This window comes from Copadichromis virginalis, linkage group LG22 (assembly GCF_057382275.1).
Source record: "Copadichromis virginalis isolate Kocher_CV1m ecotype Utaka linkage group LG22, C_Virginalis_male_GT1.1, whole genome shotgun sequence".
Classification (NCBI taxonomy): domain Eukaryota; kingdom Metazoa; phylum Chordata; class Actinopteri; order Cichliformes; family Cichlidae; genus Copadichromis; species Copadichromis virginalis.
Genome location: NC_140638.1, coordinates 14,828,223 through 14,849,087, shown reverse-complemented (window position 1 = coordinate 14,849,087; position 20,865 = coordinate 14,828,223). Strand labels below are relative to the sequence as shown.

At 40.7% G+C, this 20,865-nt stretch overlaps 2 protein-coding genes across 3 annotated transcripts in view; both read left to right on the top strand.

Moving 5' to 3' along the window:
* Positions 1-3,229, top strand: part of dennd3a (DENN/MADD domain containing 3a) — a 28,517-nt gene extending 25,288 nt beyond the window's left edge. The window contains exons 30-31 of one of the 2 annotated variants that reach the window (XM_085445746.1): positions 1,052-1,237; positions 1,336-3,229. In XM_085445746.1, coding sequence (XP_085301872.1) covers positions 1,052-1,237; positions 1,336-1,434 — 285 coding nt within the window. In that variant the 3' untranslated portion in view covers positions 1,435-3,229. Of the gene's footprint in view, positions 1-1,051 lie in introns of both variants that reach the window. The other variant, XM_085445747.1, reaches the window with a different exon arrangement.
* Positions 3,230-10,614: 7,385 nt separating this feature from the next.
* slc45a4a (solute carrier family 45 member 4a) overlaps positions 10,615-20,865 on the top strand; it is a 51,128-nt gene continuing 40,877 nt past the window's right edge. Inside the window, exons 1-2 of the mRNA XM_085445273.1 lie at positions 10,615-10,766; positions 11,939-12,020. The gene's annotated coding sequence lies outside the window, so the exon portion shown is untranslated. The remainder of the gene's footprint in view (positions 10,767-11,938; positions 12,021-20,865) is intronic.

Genomic DNA, 20,865 nt, shown 5'->3' with positions numbered 1-20,865 from the left:
CAGTGGAAGACTATTCCAGAAGCTCACTCCCTGATATGACAGAGCATTCTGTGAAAAGGTGGTCCGCCTGAATGCCAGTTCACAATCACCTCTAACAGTGGCTCGAGTCAGTCGAGACCCGGCAACACTGCTAGACTTTTGTTTAATAAAATCACTCATTGGTGGAGGCGCCAGACCATATATAACTTTGTATATTAGACAGGCAGATATAATTTGAAATTAGTAAAATTTAAAAACTTGTATTTTTCTAAAATTTGACAATGGTGATATGAAAAAGGTTTTTTTATCTAATATTTTCAATGCTCTTTTGTAGCACACTTCAATTGGCCCAGTAGCAGCAGAGCTCGTATAGGACCAACTTGTAATACAATATTCAATATGAGCCAGTATCATTGAGTGCAGGAATGTAATCGCTGCTGTGTCTGTTAATGATGTGCGGATATGTCTAAAGTTCTGTATATTAACATTTACAGTTTTCACTACTTTTTTTTAATGTGTTTTTTAAAGGATAATTTAGAGTCTAGTAGCACTCCCAAGTACTTAAATTCCTCAACATTAATTAATGTTAATTAATTCTTGTGCACCTTTGATCATTGTATTGGTGCACGACAGTTTCAGCTAAGCTTTAGCTGTCAGACTGTCGGCCTCACATTTGACTCTGGAATACTTTGGCATACACAGAATTTTGTGGTCAGCTGCAAAGACTGCAAGGTACCCAAGTCCTGGCGATGCAAAACAAGCCCAAATCACCATGTTTCACAGTTGGTATGAGGTGTCTGTGCTCACATGCTGTGTTTAGTTTTCACCTGTGCATTATAGCTAAGCGCCTCCACTTTGGTCTCAGCTGTGACACGTGATGTCACATGTTATCTAAGACTGCTCCTTTGCTAGCAAAAACGGAAAAATTAGTGTATAATTCTTTAGGATGAATTTGGCCCCACCTGCTCATCTTACCCCACTTTCCCCCGGTTGTTAACGAATGTTAATCTGAACTGATGCTTGAGAAACTATTTGACATTTAACCAAATTAACTAACCTCTTTGCTGTGTAGGTGTGGGTTGGCGGCATGGGTCGCAGTTCAACCAAAGGGAAGGTTTACATCCTGGACACAGAGCGGTACCAGGTCCTGAAGGAGCTTCACGGCCATACCGACAAAGTGACAGGGCTGTGCTCAGCTGAGGACCGCTACGTCCTCAGTGGAGCTGGAAAACATGATGGGAAGATCGCCATCTGGAAGGTGGAGTAAAGAGGCAGAAGGACTGAAATTATGTTTTATAGTCAGAGTGCAAGTTCTCACTGAATTCCCTCTGTTCAAACAAATCCTGGATAATGAAGGGAAGATCCATATTTGGAAAGCACAGCAAGGAGAAAAGCAATCTGCATCACCGGGATATGAAGGAATGCAAAGAAGCTCAAAGTCTACATGAAGTATGACCAACCCGGGCAGCTTCTCCTGTCTTCTATGAAGTTAAGATTAGAAATACTAACAGAACTTATTTTATCATTTAATGAAGGAAAACTCAAGACTGAAAGAGGGAAAGTGAGCTCATGTTCTGCTGGATAATTTTTCAATCCAAAATGCATCAAAGTTCACTTTAATGAAGGTTTTGAACACATTTAGTGTTTATGTAAGTGCGAACACACATGTGGTAACAGCGTGTGACTGAGCCATACCTCCAACCGTGTTTTTGACGTTAGTGTCTGCAGCTCAGAGGAGTCAGAATACCCCGAAAACAAAACTGCGGTTGAAGATTTCACCATCACAGTGGGAAAGCCCCGATAGAAGATTATTTTGATGAAGGGGATGCTTTAATGGACAGGAAATATGATGATACGCAATGGTGGGAACTGGGCTTAAACTTGATCGACACTCAGGTGTGGGTCAGAGGATCTGCAGCAGCTGGAATATGTTTGAACAGGTAATAAAATAGGGGCTAACTGTACAGTATGTCAACAGTAAGAGATATTTTTCCATTGTTGGACAAAGTTTTTCCTTTAATTTTTTTTTTTAAATCTTTGTGAAGGAAGTTATGTATTTGTAGTTTTTCCCTCTATCAGGAGGATTATGTAGAAACCAACTGGCCAATTTCCCGTAAAATTGCCAAGCAGGTGGAGTATGGGTAAATGAAGGAACCATTTTATTGTTTTCTGGGTTTTTAACACTATGTAGCCACTTGAAAGTCAGAGTTGCACATGTTTGTGACAAATTACAAAGGAGTTAGCATTGGGTTTCTTTGGATCAAGCTGAAAAAATCTATCACATTAGATTTTCCCCGTAAACTTTATCCAGAATTCACACAAGTGGACTGCAAACCAAGCTTTACCAAAGTTATTGTATAGATTTTTTTTCTTTTCCAAAGATTTTCAGTCTATTATAGCCAATCAAAACCAACGACAAATAGGAAGTTGTGTCACGATGCTGCATCGTTTTGATCTACAGGTTGAACTTGACATACAAACTTGGACTTCAGCATTAGACCTCGAGCATGCTCAGTGTACAGAGGCATCTAGTCTGTTTATTTTCAGAGCAGTTTAACAGTTTTCTCTTTGGCAGGCTGCTGTTCAAGAAGATTAACCAACCGAAAGGTCAAAATTCCTGTTCACGCGGTGCCTTACAGATATTAAACATTCAGATATTTATTAGGTTAAATCAGGCTATAAAATGTTTCACGCATGTTATAATATATTTATATTTTGTGATTTTAAGATGGCTTTCAACTCGGTGTTGTTTTAATAGTAGCATTATTTATATTAACTTAGTGGAACTGGAGAAAGTGTCTCACACATAGAGAACATTAAGAGTTTTAAGCGTTTATTAAGTGTATTATAAAACTAAAGCCAACTTCATCATCAGTGGTTCTGGTTCACAGAACTATTTTTATATTTTGTCATCTGAGGTTCAAACTGAAGGTTAAACTTGTCCTTTACTCTTGTATTTATACTCTGTATATAACTGCGACACATGACGATGTTGTAAATTAAACGAATGACAACTCAGCCATTGTATTTATACCTTTGCAACCTTTGCTTTTGCACAAGCATGAAAATGTACATATTCTCTTTTTTTCTTTTTCTTTTTTTTTAAACTGACAGTCAGTACACTTATTAAAGGAAACCTCAAGTCTGTTTTTATTCTCAGCAAACCGAAGCTTCAGTGTACTTTCTGCTCAGTTAGAAGGATGGTTCACAGGATGGACAACAATAAATACTTAATGAAAAAACAATTTAAGACTCCTCTGACTTTGCGTCTTTCTTTTGAACTAAATCCAAATAATAAAAAATGCTGTTTGCTGATAAATCCTGAGTGGTTTCTCGGACTCACAAACTATTGCTCTATTAGTTCAGTTGGCTTTGTCGTCTAACCAGTGTAATGATTTGTTACTGCGCAAATCTCGACCTGCATACTGTTTGCAAAACTGTTTATTTTGCACTTTCTAGAGTTCGTCAGAAGAGGGCGCAATTTGATACCAAGTTCATATTGGGTAAAGCCTGAGGCTTGATGAAGTGGAGGTTCATAGTTTAGAGTTAGCGACATTAACACAGTTCAGACACACATAACCTGCTTGTTTCCCCTGTGAACTAATAATTGCTTGTAAAACGTTTGAAATCAGTATAAATGACATTTTAATTTTCAATCACCAATTTAAGTTGTTTTACTTGGAGTAGAATTTATTTTTATTTCAATAAATATAAACTCATCACACTGACAAACATGCAACTAGCAACTATTACCCCAAGATTAAAAGAATAAAAACCGGTTGATAATTTCAGGTCTGCAGTGTAAAACTGTTCAGAAAACAAAGAGGCTATTTGACTCCTGGCTCAATCCCTGCTTAGGCTGCAGGGTGGGAGACCTGCAGTAACAAAGGTACAGCAGACTGGGTCCACCCTGCTCAAGTGTCCTTGAGCAAAACACTGAATCCCTGCAGGGCTGCTGTTATGTGAATGACCTCCCTGTGGAGTTTGCCAAGGTGTTTTTACAACGAGGCTTCTCTGAAAATCCTTTCTAATACTCAGAACACTGTGTTATATGCACTTGCGTGCAGTTGTATTTGTGTGTGTGTTTGACATTGTTTTGTAACATAAAGCCATAAGCAGCTGTTAATCTCTCACCATGCAGGTCCACTAATGCCTCAGCACAGTACATGATAAGTTGTTTTCTGTGCCTCCTGCAGCTTTTAATCAGTTTCCTTTAATCCATAAACTTTTACTTCAGGAAAAGGAAAACACAACTGTTTGTGCTGCACTTTAACATACAAAGGCACAGTAGTCTGTGCTATAATGCTATAGAGAAGTTCCTGATGCCTTTATTAAGAATTTATCAGCTAATGCTGACATGCATGTTTTATTCATCTTCTTTTAACTCTCTGTTATATATAAAATAGGCAATACCTCTGTAGTTGTTGTCCAAACAGCACCCTTCAACATAATGAGTCATGCCCTTAATGTTCCATTCTTTTTTTTAAATTGCCTTCTTTTCAGTTTAATTTATACAGCATCAAAACACACGATTAACGTCAAGATACCTTATACCTTTTTTATATTAAAAAGTCTACACAACATTTGGCAACAGTGTGGGGAAAAAACCCCTTTAAAGAGGACGAAAGCCCCGGCAGATCTAGGCTCAGGGTGGAGCAGCTGCCTGCATCGGCTGACTGGAGTGGGGAGAAAGAGAAACGGTAAACTGCAACCGCAGCAGGAAGAAGAGAAAATGTAGACATGCATGTGAATGTGGCATACACAACAAATGCACCACATGTGATAAAGAGGGAGTATCCCAGCAGCCTGAGCCCATAGAAGTGTTACAGCAGCAAGGGTTAAGCCCGGGTTAAAGAAATTTTGAAGGCTAATTTTAAAAGGAGACAATGCGTCTGTCTCCTGAATCCACCTTGGGAGCTGGGTCTACTGGAGAGGGGCTCTTCAAAGCTTGTTGAAACACAAGCCAGCATGCAGTCTTAGAGCAAAGTGCTCTATAATAACATGATAATATAACAAATATGATAGTGTAAGGTCTTTGATAGCTTAATTTGAATTCAATTCTGGATTTGATAGTGAGCCAATGAAGAGATGCTAATATAGTGGCAATATGATCTCTCTTTGGCCTGTTTCCCCATCGATGCGGTGCTGATGCAGAGCCATTTATGCCTTTTGAAAACCAGCCTGCATTTCACAGGAAATGAAAACTGAATGCTACGCAGCGTTAGGATAACTTGGGCACATTTCTGTGGAAAGAACATAACTGCCTCGTCAGCAATTCATAGCTGGGCCCAACACGTTTGTGCTAACTGTAGTTTTGTCAGTGGGAATGTGTGGAACTGGTTCTAGATTTGGCTTGGGCACCTTGTACATGGAAAAGGGGCATTTTCAGTACCCTTGCTTATTGAAAGCATTAACAGCATAAACATATTAAATGACTGTTTGTAAAGAATATAACCTGTTCCTTGAGTTCCTTGTCTTGTGTTTAGTCTTCACGCTGTGGGTTTCAGGGGGAAGGACATGTTCTGTATATATGGGACAGCTGAAAAAAAATGTTGACGTTGTCTGTGGTTTGAACAGACAACAGTTCAATGCTCAGCAGAATTTTTTGCCAGCTGACCATTGTCCACTTTAAAACAGTAAGAAGACACTGCTTTGAGGGTGGGACAATATTTTTTCATGTCAGACAACTTACATTGCTTTAACATGTAAACAGCGTTTATGCAGAGCCACATAAGTCACAGTAAGATTAGCAAGACTGCATTTTTGAGTCTATAAACGGGGTCTTGAGATACAGCAGGTCATAGAGTTCAAGCGAGACGTGATTTTATGTTTTCTGTAACAACTAGTCGGTTTAGTTTTTGCAAACTTCACTCAAACAGAAGTAAATAGCTCCTCTGTTGGGACCTATTTATACACATTTATTAATAATGACTACAACGAATACAATATTTAAAACACATATTCACAGAAAAAAACATTTACAGTACTGACTCATTGGTTTACATTATTTCTAAAAGCATCATGTTTGCATGTCTTCAGTTAAGTATGGTTACAGTTACGGTTAGGGGTCAGCTTTTGGGCCGTCGTTGATGACGGCCTTGACCTCAGAGGGTTAAACTTTGGAGGACGGGAGCTCTGCTCATGGAGTCGCCTGTAAAATAATACAGTGTGTTTGTTTTAGTAACTCTGGTTTCTTAAGTTTAAACAGAATTTAAGCTGCTTTTTTAAAGCTACAATTGCACCATGATACTTTTAGAGCTGTTTTTGTTTTAATCAATCATATACATGTTGCATTTCATAAGGTGTTAATGATGTAAACAAGCCATAGATTAGCTGACTAATTGATTCAACTGGCAGCAATTTTCATAACTGATGAGATGTCAAGGATTCAAGCAGCCTGCTTAATTGTATATAAATTGTTAGCAGCCCCAGTCAGCTGACTGCAAATGACTAATTTAACTAACTTCAAATCTGCTTGGTCTGCAGCACTTAAGCACAACTGAAAGTGAAATGATGGATTTACAGCTTTGCAATATGATAGTGACACTTCTTTTTGGAAAACAATCTCCATCAACAGAAAATAAATAAAATATAGCTAATGGCTCTGTGTGAGTTACAGCTCTGCACCACAGTGTCTGTCTTTTCTTTTTGAAACAATGAATGTGAAAAGCACAAATGAGGGAAACTCAGGAGGGAAAATGTTACTGTATATTAGAATGGGTGGTTTTTTGGATTGGGGGGGGGGGGGGTTGCATTCAACAATAAAATGCATGTCTTAGTAGTTCATCATTTATTACAGTGTAATATCAGAGCCTTTTTAAAGGAAATTTGTCCCCTGAAAATCCTGCGATACAGTTAGCAACGCATAACCATGGATATTGCTTTGTCAGCTTCATGAGTTTTACTGATTTTATGAGAAATTTCCTTTTGATTAGATTTTTCATGTTTAAAAGTCCCAGACAGAAAACGAGGCATCAATCATTTCGTATCTAAATTATGTTAATATATAAACACTTTTGTTAACCTTCCCTCCCAAATCAACAGGCCTATTTACCTTTCCAAAGGTGTGAATATGGAGCTTATTTAATTTGACCTTTCAGCAAGAAAGTGAAGCCAAAGTTAACATTGCTAGAATTTAGACGATGGTCTTAGAATAATCAATGAAATGACATAAAAACAATCTGTTATAACTGAGGTCCTGATTTCAAGGGGATGCTGTGGTGTGTGAGTTTTCCCCTAATGTTGTAGCCATGAAGAGAGAGCAAATTTAACATTTCTGTTTACTCCTTTATAACCATCACTTTTGCCTTTATGATGTTGCTGTTGTCACTATATTTGTCCTCACCTTCATTTGTATTTGAAATTTTATATGAAAGAAAGAAAGAAAAAAAAGCAATAATACTGAAACAATAAATTTAAAACTTACAAACTGCAGGGATCCAGCTTTCTCATACTTATTGCCCAAAACAAATTAGATATTTTGAGGCCAACTGCTCCTTATTAGGCTGCACAATAAATAGGGGAAACTGGTTTCCAGCAGTTCGTTTTATTTTCTTCTTTTTTCTTCTTTATAAAACTGGATTTTAATACAAGGATGTTATACATTATGCATTGACCCAAACCTGGAGGTCTGTGGGCTTGTTTGAAAGGATTGCAAGGAGAAAGCCTCTTTTACTTTCTGAAATGAACATGGAAGCTTCTGGAAGACTTCTGGAACAAGGTCCTTTGGACAGATGAGACCAAAGTGCAGATGTCTGGCCAAAGTGCACAGCAGCAATTTTGGTGAAAACCACCCACAGCACATTGGCAAAAACCAATTGTTAAGCACGGTGGTGGAGGGATGGTGATCTGTGTACAGGAACTGGACACCTTGCAGTCGCTGAGTTGATCACGAACTCCTCTGCTATACCAAAGTATTCTACAGGGAGTGCAGAAATATTAGGCAAATGAGTATTTTGTCCACATCATCCTCTTCATGCATGTTGTCTTACTCCAAGCTGTATAGGCTTGAAAGCCTACTACCAATTAAGCATATTAGGTGATGTGCATCTCTGTAATGAGAAGGGGTGTGGTCTAATGACATCAACACCCTATATCAGGTGTGCAGAATTATTAGGCAACGTCCTTTCCTTTGGCAAAATGGGTCAAAAGAAGGACTTGACAGGCTCAGAAAAGTCAAAAATACTGAGATATCTTGCAGAGGGATGCAGCAGTCTCAAAATTGCAAAGCTTCTGAAGCGTGATCATCGAACAATCAAGCGTTTCATTCAAAATAGTCAACAGGGTCGCAAGAAGCGTGTGGAAAAACCAAGGCGCAAAATAACTGCCCATGAACTGAGAAAAGTCAAGCGTGCAGCTGCCAAGATGCCACTTGCCACCAGTTTGGCCATATTTCAGAGCTGCAACATCACTGGAGTGCCCAAAAGCACAAGGTGTGCAATACTCAGAGACATGGCCAAGGTAAGAAAGGCTGAAAGACGACCACCACTGAACAAGACACACAAGCTGAAACGTCAAGACTGGGCCAAGAAATATCTCAAGACTGATTTTTCTAAGGTTTTATGGACTGATGACATGAGAGTGAGTCTTGATGGGCCAGATGGATGGGCCCGTGGCTGGATTGGTAAAGGGCAGAGAGCTCCAGTCCGACTCAGACGCCAGCAAGGTGGAGGTGGAGTACTGGTTTGGGCTGGTATCATCAAAGATGAGCTTGTGGGGCCTTTTCGGGTTGAGGATGGAGTCAAGCTCAACTCCCAGTCCTACTGCCAGTTTCTGGAAGACCCCTTCTTCAAGCAGTGGTACAGGAAGAAGTCTGCATCCTTCAAGAAAAACATGATTTTCATGCAGGACAATGCTCCATCACACGCGTCCAAGTACTCCACAGCGTGGCTGGCAAGAAAGGGTATAAAAGAAGAAAAACTAATGACATGGCCACCTTGTTCACCTGATCTGAACCCCATTGAGAACCTGTGGTCCATCATCAAATGTGAGATTTACAAGGAGGGAAAACAGTACACCTCTCTGAACAGTGTCTGGGAGGCTGTGGTTGCTGCTGCACGCAATGTTGATGGTGAACAGATCAAAACACTGACAGAATCCATGGATGGCAGGCTTTTGAGTGTCCTTGCAAAGAAAGGTGGCTATATTGGTCGTTGATTTGTTTTTGTTTTGTTTTTGAATGTCAGAAACGTATATTTGTGAATGTGGAGATCTTATATTGGTGTCACTGGTAAAAATAAATAATTGAAATGGGTATATATTTGTTTTTTGTTAAGTTGCCTAATAATTATGCACAGTAATAGTCACCTGCACACACAGATATCCCCCTAAAATAGCTCAAACTAAAAACAAACTAAAAACTACTTCCAAAAACATTCAGCTTTGATATTAATGAGTTTTTTGGGTTCATTGAGAACATGGTTGTTGTTCAATAATAAAATTATTCCTCAAAAATACAACTTGCCTAATAATTCTGCACTCCGTGTAGAGTCAAATGTAAATGGTAAATGGCCTGTATTTATATAGCGCTTTACTAGTCCCTAAGGACCCCAAAGCGCTTTACATATCCAGTCATCCACCCATTCACACACACATTCACACACTGAATGTGAGGCCGTTTGTCTAATAACTAAAGCTTGACTGAAACTGGGGCATGCAACAGCACAATGATCGAAGCTGTTCCAATGCACCCCTCTAAGCCAGACCTCAGCCTGACTGAAAAGCTGTGGAGGACTTTATAAGAACTGTTTATAAACTAATCCCTGGATCTCTCAATGAACTCCAAGTAATGCTCTAAAGAAGAGTGGGGCAAATTTCCACCGCAATGATGCGAGAGACTGGAAAAGTCATACAGTCATACAGAAAACGAGTACGTTTTGTGCCGATCGTGGCTCAAGAGTTGGCGGTTCGTCTTGTAATTGGAAGGTTGCCGGTTTGATCCCCGGTTCTGACAGTCTTGGTCGTTATGTCCTTGGGCAAGACAGTTCACCTGTTGCCTACTGGTGGTGGTCAGAGGGCCCGGTGGCGCCAGTGTCTGGCAGCCTCGCCTCTGTCAGTGAGCCCCAGGGCAGCTGTGGCTACAATGTAGCTTGCCATCACCAGTGTGTGTGAATGAGTGGATGACTGAATGTAGTGTAAAGCGCTTTAGGGTCCATACAGACTAAGTAAAGCGCTATACAAATACATGCCATTTACGTCAAGTTATTGCTGCAGAAGGCAGTATTACGATCTACTGAATTATGGCGTGCACTCAATTTCATGCAAACTGCTTCTACATTTTCGCTTAGCTTTTCATTAAATAAATAATGAACGTGCAAAATACCATGTGTTGTTGTTCTTTTGAGGTTGTATATGGTACCTTGGTGTATAAAACATTAGAAATAATAGACGGTGTAACGAGAAACTTAAACTAGTTATGAAAAGACAGGAAAAGCTAACTAAAACTGTACATGTAAAAAATAAAGCAAAATAAAGCATTGATACCTCTGTTTTTAGCGAGAACTGCACTATTTTTAACGGCATTTCCCTTTAAGAGTTCAGTTTCTCTGCTTCTTTGTATACCAACACCAAGACTCCGCCTCTTTATGCAAATGAGCCGTGACGTCGGCGGAAGCTAGCGCTACGTCTCCTCTTCCGACAGATACTGCTTTAAAAGCGTATTTAAAGCCCTGGCTGTAGTTGCGGGAGCAGTAGACAACCTATGCAACAAAAGCTGCTGCAGAGCCGAGAACTGTCCGACCACATAGCGGACGAAAACACGGAGCCAACGGCTGACACGACACGGCGAGGTGAGCGCGATGCCCGGGGGAAGCAGCAGAGACGAGTCGGGACGGATTTTTAACATTTTATAGCCGCTGCTGGTCGGCTCCGCCAGGCGGAATGCAAAGCATCTCAGGTTGCTGCTGCAGAGACAGGAGCAGGAGGAGGAGGAGGAGGAGGAGGAGGCATTTACTGTAGTTTTCTGCAGGCCTGTTTCAAAAACAGGAGAGAGGCTAGAGGGGGGTTGCAATCTGCAGGGTACAGGTCAGGATAAAAATTAGGCTTCTCTTATTATAAAGTGTAAAACAAAATGGTGCAAGTGGGTGGTGTTTAAATTTAAAGTAGATGAAGCAGAAGAGGCTCAGCGGTGGTTGTTTACAGTTTACATGTTGAGAATACTGGCATTAGAATAATTTTCATTTCCTCCATCACTGCTGTGTGTGTGTGTGTGTGTGTGTGTGTGTGTGTGTGTGTGTGTGTGTGTGTGTGTGTGTGTGAGAGAGTGTGAGTGTGTGAGTGTAAAATTTACCAGGAAGGAGTAGTTTATTGTAGTGTATAACACACTGGTGACTGAAACCAAGCATCTACCGGTATATTTGGTTTACAGAGAGAGAAATCTGCGAGGTAGTGGTCGTGGGTTCGAGTCCAACGGCCGGCCTTAGTGTGGATGATCACCCCAGAGGCATTAATCTTAGTTAAGTTAATTGGCGATTCTAAATTGGCCGTGAATGTGAATCTGCTATAGATCGGTGACCTGTCCGGGGTGTAACCCCCACCCCCCGTGACAGCTGGGATGGAATTCAGCCCATCCGTGACCCTGAGCTGTTGTGTTTCGCTCTTGCCGGGGAAAAATTAGTGTAATGGATGAGAAGTGTCCTGCACTGTAACCACTGATTCATCGTCACTGGTTGTAGGTGTGTTTGTTGAACACATCAGCTGTGGTTTCCTACCTGACTGCATAGGGTTCAAGTGTTAAAGTATCTCTTTCTCATTTTTGTGTTTACTGGCAGTTTATGTGGATGTGTCTTGGTCTTAGATTCTTAGAGAGCACAACAAATGGATTAATGCAGAAATAATGGCCTTGATAAAAGCATTACTTGTAATGTTAGTTATACCGTAATAATCCATGAATTAAGTGTCATTGACCTGAGATGACTGTAATCTGTATTAATTTGTTTCTTTTTCAATGTTGCATGCTTAGGTACGACTGCAGGGCTTAAGATTGCAGCTTGGACCAAACTACAACGTCTCAACGACATTTATGAAGCTTTCAAGGCCTTTTGGTGAGTTTTGCGTACACATGCACACGAAAAGCATTTTAAAGATCATCTCGTGTGTTTCACTTTGGTGTTTGGTCCACGCAAAAATATAAAAGACTTGAAGAAAGAGTCGTAAATGGCCAACAGATGTTGTTTTAAGTTTAATATGTTTCTGTTGTGCCGAATCGGAGGTTCACTCCGAGTGACGCGATCTTGGTTTTGGTTTGGCTTGACCTGACAGTGCACACACAGACGCACGCTCATGTGATGTTTGTTACTTCCTCAAAAAAACTATGTCAGGCTCCTGGTTTCGATGTGGTTTAGGTTTCAGTTTGTGTGCTAAAGACTAGATTGTTTAGCTGAAGTGAAAGCTACCGACTTCCTCTTGAAGAAATGTTTGCTGACTATCAACTGCTGCTGTGTCAGGTTATTACCCCTCACAAATGTAGCCAGACCCAAGTGGTCATGTGCAGATAGTCACATGAACACACTCCCCAAATGCACATAAAGATACATTTTCTCAGATCTTAAGCAAACACTGTCAACACCTCCCTCTGTACCTTCACATAGGAAGATATAGTAACTACCTTCATGCAGATGTTTGATATTTGCATGTAGAGTTGGTGGGTATTTCCATAAACAAAACATCCATGATAGTTCTGTCTTCCTGGGACTGCTGTTTATGTGGACCTCTAGTAATTTCTGATAACTGCAGAGATTGTCCTTGACCAGACCTGCTCAGACCTTCCCCTGCTGAGGTACCACCTCCTCTGGCCCTGGGGGAGGATGGTAAGGCATGCTTGAACCATGTCAGTCGATTCCTTTGTGACGAGGCGGAACCCCTACCAAATGACTAAGCTCTGTCTGGGTGAGGCCCCAGACAACTCTTATATTTTTATTGTTGACTACAGGTGAGGACAGGAATGTAGATCGACCAGTAGGCTTTCCCGTTCAGCTACTTCTTCCGCATTACTGTAGATGTTGCACCGATCTGCTTGGCCCACCGCTCGTGAACAGAACACTGTCTGCACATGCTAATAGGACTATAGTTTTAGTATGCTACTATTAGTTAACACTAGTGTCTGCAATAAATAGATGGCATTCATGTTTGGAATGGTTTATTTCGGTGTTTTAAGCTGGCTCAGATACTACCCTTTCCAAAAAAAACCCCAAAAAAAGCCCCGACATACCTGTGTGTGTTGTTTTTCAAACCGATGTCCCGAGGCTGATGTCGAAAGGTTAAACGCACCCTCACTGTGACTCCAGATCTGTTGTTTTACTAGTTTTCATAGCACGAGTTCTGATGTGAGCAGAAAACAAGAAGCTCTCCTCCTTCAGAGAGATCGCAGCTCAACCTGAACTCTCAGTTTCCCATAAAACCAACATATCAAAACAAAATCTTTAAGGCAAACAAACAGAGCTACAACGGAATTAAGGGCTGAAAAAATTTGGAAGGGTTAAATCTGCATAGCATTAAATAGAAATAGGATGACATTTAGGTAAGTATGTTTTTTATGAGGTTGAACTTCAGAATGGATACCCGTGTTTTCTGTATGTGCGAAATATCTTGCTGCACAGATGGAAACAGATTGAATGGCTCAGGGAGAAGACAAGGAACAGCCTACAACCCTTCTTTAAAAGCAAAGGAGTGTGTTCCAAAGGTGTTTGATTACTGAGTACAGACAGGGGTTTACGGTGCTGTCATGCATCATTTTAAAGCAATGAAATTATTTCTGCAACAGTCGTGTCAGTGACCTAGTGGTTTAAAAATAAGTATAAATGAACTGCAGCTCTTCTTTTTGCTCCAAAACCACCAGATGATTTAGCTTGAAGTAATACTGGCTGCCTGAATCTCACTCATCCTCCTTGCATTTCACTCACACTCACACACAAACAGCAGATCTGGCTCACTATCCCGAGTCCTGATCCTGTGTGTAGATAACCCATTTCCTACTGGTGAGAGGTTTTCATACACAAACATGAGAGGGGAGCGGGGGAAAGAAAGGAGTGAGCTAATATGTTTTTCCACTTACGATCACAGGGCAAATGCGTGTGTTTATGTGTATTTGTTCATCATCTCGCTTGCATCCGAGCCATCAACAGCCTCGCTCCCCTCTCGTCTATAACAAGTCTTTCTAAGATGCTGTGCATGTATAAATGCCACTGCATTGTTTAGAGTCACTTTATCCTCAGTGAACTATGTTTTCTTCAGAGTTCAGGTGGGCCCCTGTAATGAAGAAGATATAATGGTTTGATTTGCTGGTGACCTCACAGATGTGTGTTGAGGGGAATCTGCAGCCCGGCACGTTTTTGTGTGTGGAGAGTATCTGTAATGCATGGCTGGTTGATTTTCTAAACTTGGAGGACTGTTATCAAAGTCAATACTGTATTTAGCCCCGGTTTTGAGTTGGAGGACACACCCCTAACCCATAGGTAACCCATAGAGTTACCTATGGGTAACTCTATAGGTAACTCCTTTGACTACGATGACCTGGATGACTGAGAACCTTCACAGACACATAGGGTTAGGGTTAGGTTTAGGTACACTCTGTACCTGTGTGTGTGGGAAGATATTGCCAGTAGTACAAAACGTCTTCTAAGGACTTGGTGTCCTCTGCACTTCCACTTTGCTTGCTCCTCCTCTACTCTGTCTTGTATGCATTTTTTTCTTTTTTCAGACTCGTTTCTTTTCTCTTCACTCTGTCATTTGCGTCTTCAGTCTTTGTTTGTATTTATTTTGACACGTCTTAAACTCGAGCAGACGTTCCAGTTATACAACCTGCTTGTGGCGCTTTGAACTCATTAAGTAGAGTCATGGGAAAGTTAGGTGTGAGGTGATGCTTTACAAGTTTCCTTGTTGTTCATACAAAAGCAGACGAGGTTAAAGCCTCGGCAAGTTTAAGGTCAAGGTGTTTTGGCCGTCATCGTGGTCATCAAAAAAAGCATCCGGGATTAGAGTTGAAATGTCTTCATAAACTTAAAGAAGTCCTTTCGGCTTCTTTTTCAGGAACTCAAGAGCACCACGATCTGGATGACTGTGAACCTACGCATACGTCTAACTACAACTCTCATTCATGCAATCACACGAGCACCTTTTTCTGTCCCTAAGAGCTTTACCTAACATTCACACACACTGCATGAGTGCAAACTAGGGGAGGCAGGGAGTAGACCTCTGACCTTCTGATCAACTTGCTACCTCCGGAGTCACAACCACTTATAAGGTGGTCCATACAAGATGTTCATATGATCATGTGACCACAAAGCAGGAGAGGCCAGTCGAAAACCTGGCAGACACCAAATGTGGTTTAAAAGCATCCAGATCTGCAAAACCAGCACCACATGAACCAAATCCTGGAGATTTGGATTATCTTGGCTGGATTCTTATTCAGATTATTTTAAGCCTTTAAGTGATGAAGCTGGTGAAATTTAGTAGCCAATTTTTAGGTTTAACTGCAGAAAGTACAGAAAGTTATGGGAAAGATCAGATTTTCGTTTTCCTCTGGGGCAGGCCAAAGTCTGAACATACTTGGCTTCAGCACATTGAGAGCTTTTCGGGCTCAGCTGCCCAGGGTTAACTTTAACACCGCGTCAGTGCGCTCTGCTCTTCAATGAAAAATCTGCACTCAAGGCGTATTTAAAGTTTCCCTGTCCAAAGTCTTTCTAAAGTCATTTGTCTCTTATCTTTGTGTCGTTTTTTTCTAATCTCCGTCCTCATCTTTACTGACTCATCCTGAGTAGAAAATGTCTGAGAGCTAAAAGAGGCTCAACTTTCCAATTAAATTAGCAAAAAGCTGAGTGGATGCCAGGAATGACTGGCAGCACATCGGACTTCTTTTGGGTTGTAAATCTTGGCTGCCTTTAGAGCTTCGTGGATGAAGCACACACCTCATCCTCACTAGCATTTGCAGTTAACTCTTGGAGTATGTTTTATCAAACAGGATAATTGCCATCTGGGACTAAGAGAAGGCAGCACAACAGTTACACTCTCAATCCCTTAGCTTTTTTTTTTTTTTTTTTTTTAACTTTTCCTCTTGAAGGAAACAGCCTCAGGTTCAGTCAGTAACATCTGCTAAACTCTAAAGACCAAAAAGAATAAAATGAGCCATTCCTGAAGACGTACAACTGCAACTCTACCAAATTTATTGCAACAGAATTGAAACGCACAAACTCTACATCTGCATTTGAGTCACAGTAGCAGCAGGTGTCCTCTTCTTCTCTTCTCCCTCCCCTCTTTTGTAGCTTATAAAAACTCTTAGATGTGTCACTTGATGTAAGACGAATACAATAAAATAAAATAAAATCCTAATTACAGAGAAAATAACCAGGTAGGAATAAGTGATATATCTGCCACTGTATCTCAGATTCTTTAATATCTTGTTCAAAATTCAAAATCTACAGATGTTCATATTTAAGAAGGACCCAGTGAATAGCTTTCGCTTTTCAAAGGTGCTCATAGGGTCACTGAATATTCATACAGACCGGTCGGGTATCCTGGGTCGGTGAGGAGAGAGGATAACTGGCTGCGTGCCAGTAATGTCATTAACGCTGTTAGTAATACTGCACTCAAACTAATGGTTGCACGCAAACACTTGGGCACTTTTGAGCTAATTTTCCTGCAACACAAGAAGAAGTGTTCAATCTGGGGTCCTTTTAAACCTTTTTATACCTGAGAGATTACACAAAGTGTCACGGGTTTAACTAAAGGTGCGGTGCTCTGATCACACATCATCCCTCGTAGTTTTTTAGCACACGTGGATGAAACGGTCCAGATGGTTGAATCAAGTCTGCGTGCTTGCACTTCGTCATTTGATATCCGTGTCTGTAAAGATGTTTGTGAAAATGTTCTAATTTGAAAGTTATTTGCCTTTTTTTGACTGTGAGTCACTAAGTTTGATCAGAGCATTATGTTGTCAGTGCTGCAGATGAAAAGAATAATAATACTGGAACTAAGTAAGGAGTTAATATAGCAGATCTTTGCATCCTTTCTCATTTGCTGCTAATGATCTCAGGTTTGGATGCTGTTGCTGTTAGACGCATTAGATCCCAAATCATTTGTAATTCACCACAGATTGGTTGCAGCATGATGTAGTTTGTTGTTGTCATGAGCGCGAGGCTGTCAGTGTAGGATGGCAGGTGGTTAGTCCTTTTGAATACAGTTTGCATAATGAAACAATTTAAATCTGCCATTTGAAACACACTCACTCAATCACTTCTTTATTTACTTGTTTTTTACATCAGTGTGCCTAAATAAAAAAGGAGGCAAAAAGTTAGACGATCCATTGCACATCCAGACTCATTTTAAAACAGAAAATTGTCAGTACTTGTATGTCTTATGTACTCTACAGTAAATTAGAATTGGGTTGGGTTCACTTTTATGGTTTGACTGACTAGCAAAAACCTGCCCTGCCGGTGGTTTTTGCCAGGCCTGAGGCCTTTTTTACTTTGCTCATGTATTAATACACAGACATGTCTGTTCATTTGTCTTGTTATTCTGCTTATCTTCATTATATCACCGTATATATAGTCGGTTGTCAAAAATGTCTGTTCATAAACAACGACGTTGCTGTTTGTTTTGAGCTCAGCTGCTACACAGAAGCTATATAGATGCTGATAATCCTGGTACCCTAGCTTTTGGTTTGCTGCCACATCGCAGGAGTCTCGCTCTCTTTCTTAAAGTTTCACACGGATCACATGAAAGCATGACCGTAATATAATTGTTAAATTGTGAATCATCTCCACGGCAGTCCTATAAAAACATTTGAAGGTACTTGCATGCTTGGGATTAGTTTACAAATATTGACTGCGTCACGGCGATAAAAGTCGTACAGAATCTTTTATTCTTGTCGTTTCCCTTTCATTCGTTATTTGTACTGCACCTCTCTTTGTTTGATGGCGTAAACTCCCAGCACTGGTAACTATTGTATGCTTTCTAAAGTAAACACAACATAGTTTTTTGCTGGTGTCACATTTCATTGCCGAATGTTAAGGCTAGCAGGTTTAGTGAGACGAAACAACAACAACAACAAATGAGCAGAGAAGCAAAGCAAGAAAACAAAACCTACCTTGACTTACTTCCATTGACCTATATTTGCTTTGTTTATTTGTTTTTCCCCCCAGAAATAAGACAGCAGTACCACACTGGATAAATCCTCACTAACAAGTTTTTACAACGTTACTGCTCTAGTAGCATGTTTCATTAGGTTTAATTACATTTATACTTTTGCATAATCGCAATCAACTTGTCTGTTAACAACTACTGTAAAGTTGTGTGTTGCAGCAGTTGAGCGTTGTTCATATTCATTTGCCTTTATCAGCTTTAAGCATGTGTGTGTGTTTGTGTGTGTGTGTGTGTGTGATATTCCATCAGAAGTGTAGGCGGCGTCAGAACTTGTCGTCTGGAGGTTTAGTGCAGTCCTGAACTGGTCAGGGCAGGCACTTGTCATTCTTATGACTTGCTGTCATACGTGCTGATGTGAAACAATAATGTTGGTTACAAGACAAAAACAAACACACCAGTGTTTAACTGCTTTCAGCAGCCTCATGTGGTGAGCTTAGGGGTGGTGTGTGCGTTCTTACCGAGGTTTGCACTCACTCAGAGGCAGCTTTAGGGTTATGTTTTTATTCAAATGTCAGTGAGAGGCAAAAGTGTACTGAGACAGGCAGTGCTTGGCCACACTGGAGGCTGGAAAGAAGAAATGCACTAACGAGAGATAGAGAAAGTAGATTGATATCACCTCCTCTGTTTTTTGTTTTTTTTTGGTGGGGAGTTTTTCTGCCTTGTCTAGCTTGCAGCTCCCTTGTGGTTAGAAACCTCAGTGGGGGTGTTTGTGGGAAGATGCACACTCCAAAACACATACATGCACACGGTCTCTTTAAAAGTGGGCAGCCCCTTTGGGCAGCCCCTTTGGGCCATGCATGTGGGGGTTACAGTAATACAATGTTGGATAGTGGGGGGGTACTGTAGTGTGCAGGGCTTGAGGTGGTTGAGCTACAGTGGTGTGTGTGTGTGTGTGGGTATGTATCGGGTCTGGGTGACACACGAGTACTCTGACTCTGGGGCAGAAGTAGGTCAGATCTGCTGTCAGCAGCTTGTCAAAACCTCACCGTAACCAGCTTCACCTATTCAGATGTGCAGGGCCGCTTTAACATCAGAGGCCTTTGATGGTCATTTGTTGGCCTGTTAATTTCTGGGTCAGCAGATTATCCTAATAATGATTAGAAATTAACCACACTGTAGACACAACGCTGACATCCAGTGTCTAGACAGGCTCAGATCACCAGGCCTTGCAGATTAAAACAACAGTGTGCAGGCACGTTACTTTAGCCTCAAACCTGGAAAACTTAAGGCCAGCGATGTCGTTTATTTTGATTTTTGAAGTGTAAGGTAAGCTTGCTAGCTGTGTTGTGTTTGAATTGGCTGCAGTTCGTATGGTGGGCCAGACAGAGTGCTAACTAGCCAGCCTGTTAGCTAAGAGGGCTAAAAATAAACATTAAGATGACCAGGCTATTACAGGCTGCTAAGCAAGCTGACACAACATACAGTCAAGGTCTCATCTCTCCTTTCCTCTCCTGTTTTATTTGCTAACGCTAACATTGCCTGTATTTCTTCTTTAATTCTAAAGAGATGATCACGATCCTTTCTCCAAAGTTCAATCTAAAATAAGTGTGAGCTTAAATAATGAACCGTATGTGAAATATTCCAGTCCTGTGACACAATCCTAGCTTTGACACAGACCCTAATTAGAAATGAATACAAATCAATGTGTAATTTCTTATATAAATATGCACTTGTTTGTCGCTCAGATATTTGCTCAGAGATACTGGCAGCTCAGCGACACAGGCACGACGTCCTTGTCGTCACCAGATGACGCACCAGTCGTGCTAATTCATACAGATGCCACACTCAACATGTATGGATGCTTCTTCAGGATCCAATAAATTTACTACTACTCATAATATTTAGCATGCAGTGTTGATGCTGTGACTGGGTGTAAAAACAGGGCCACTGTTGAGTCAAGGCAGCACCACCAGAGGAGACCTTGCATGTGTCGTGACGTGAGCAGACTGGTTTGCTCGTCAAACGGACAAGAACACAACAGCCACTGATGAAAGAACTTGTTGATGTCTGTTCAGCTAAGCCATCGTTATCAGTGTACCTCTCTGTACGTCTGTTTTCTCTGTTTGTTGTGGCTAATCTGTTGGAATAATGGGAATAATGAGATTACTGCTAAATTGTTAGCTGTGTTGTAGCCACAACATGCAGTAGTGTGCAAAAGCCTTGAAGTACTCACAAATGAGCCTTGAGCTCATTCCTATGTATTTTGATAGGAAAATTAGAAATGGTGCAGCAGTTTATTGAAACCATGAACTCTACGTCTAACCCAAGGACCTAGCTGAAAATGGATGGAAGAGCAGTCAGTGTCCTAGCAAAAACATCAAAAGAGCCTCAGAGAGCCTGAACAGCTATTGACTACTATTGACTAAGACAACTTGAAAGACTTTAAAGACTAAATGGCGAGACAGTCTGGCTCCTTGGAAACAAAATATAAAGAAATGATTGAAAATTTTCAACCCATAAAACCAGATATAACCAGTGTAACTCTTTTATAATTAATTGAATTGGGCAAATTTAATTTTTATTTAGATGTCACTGCGAGCTGTGTGGTTGTTGTGCCGCAGGTTTGTTGACACGTCTGTAGTTCTACTCTCTGACTGAAAACAAGGAGGCTCAGATTAATCATCTCTCAGACTCAGCTGCTCCTAATTATGCTCTCAAGTGAATTTGGGTTAATGTTAGTATATTAGTTTTGCCAGAGTTATGTAAATAGATCTAATATATCATTTCCCACACCAAATGAACACACCTCCT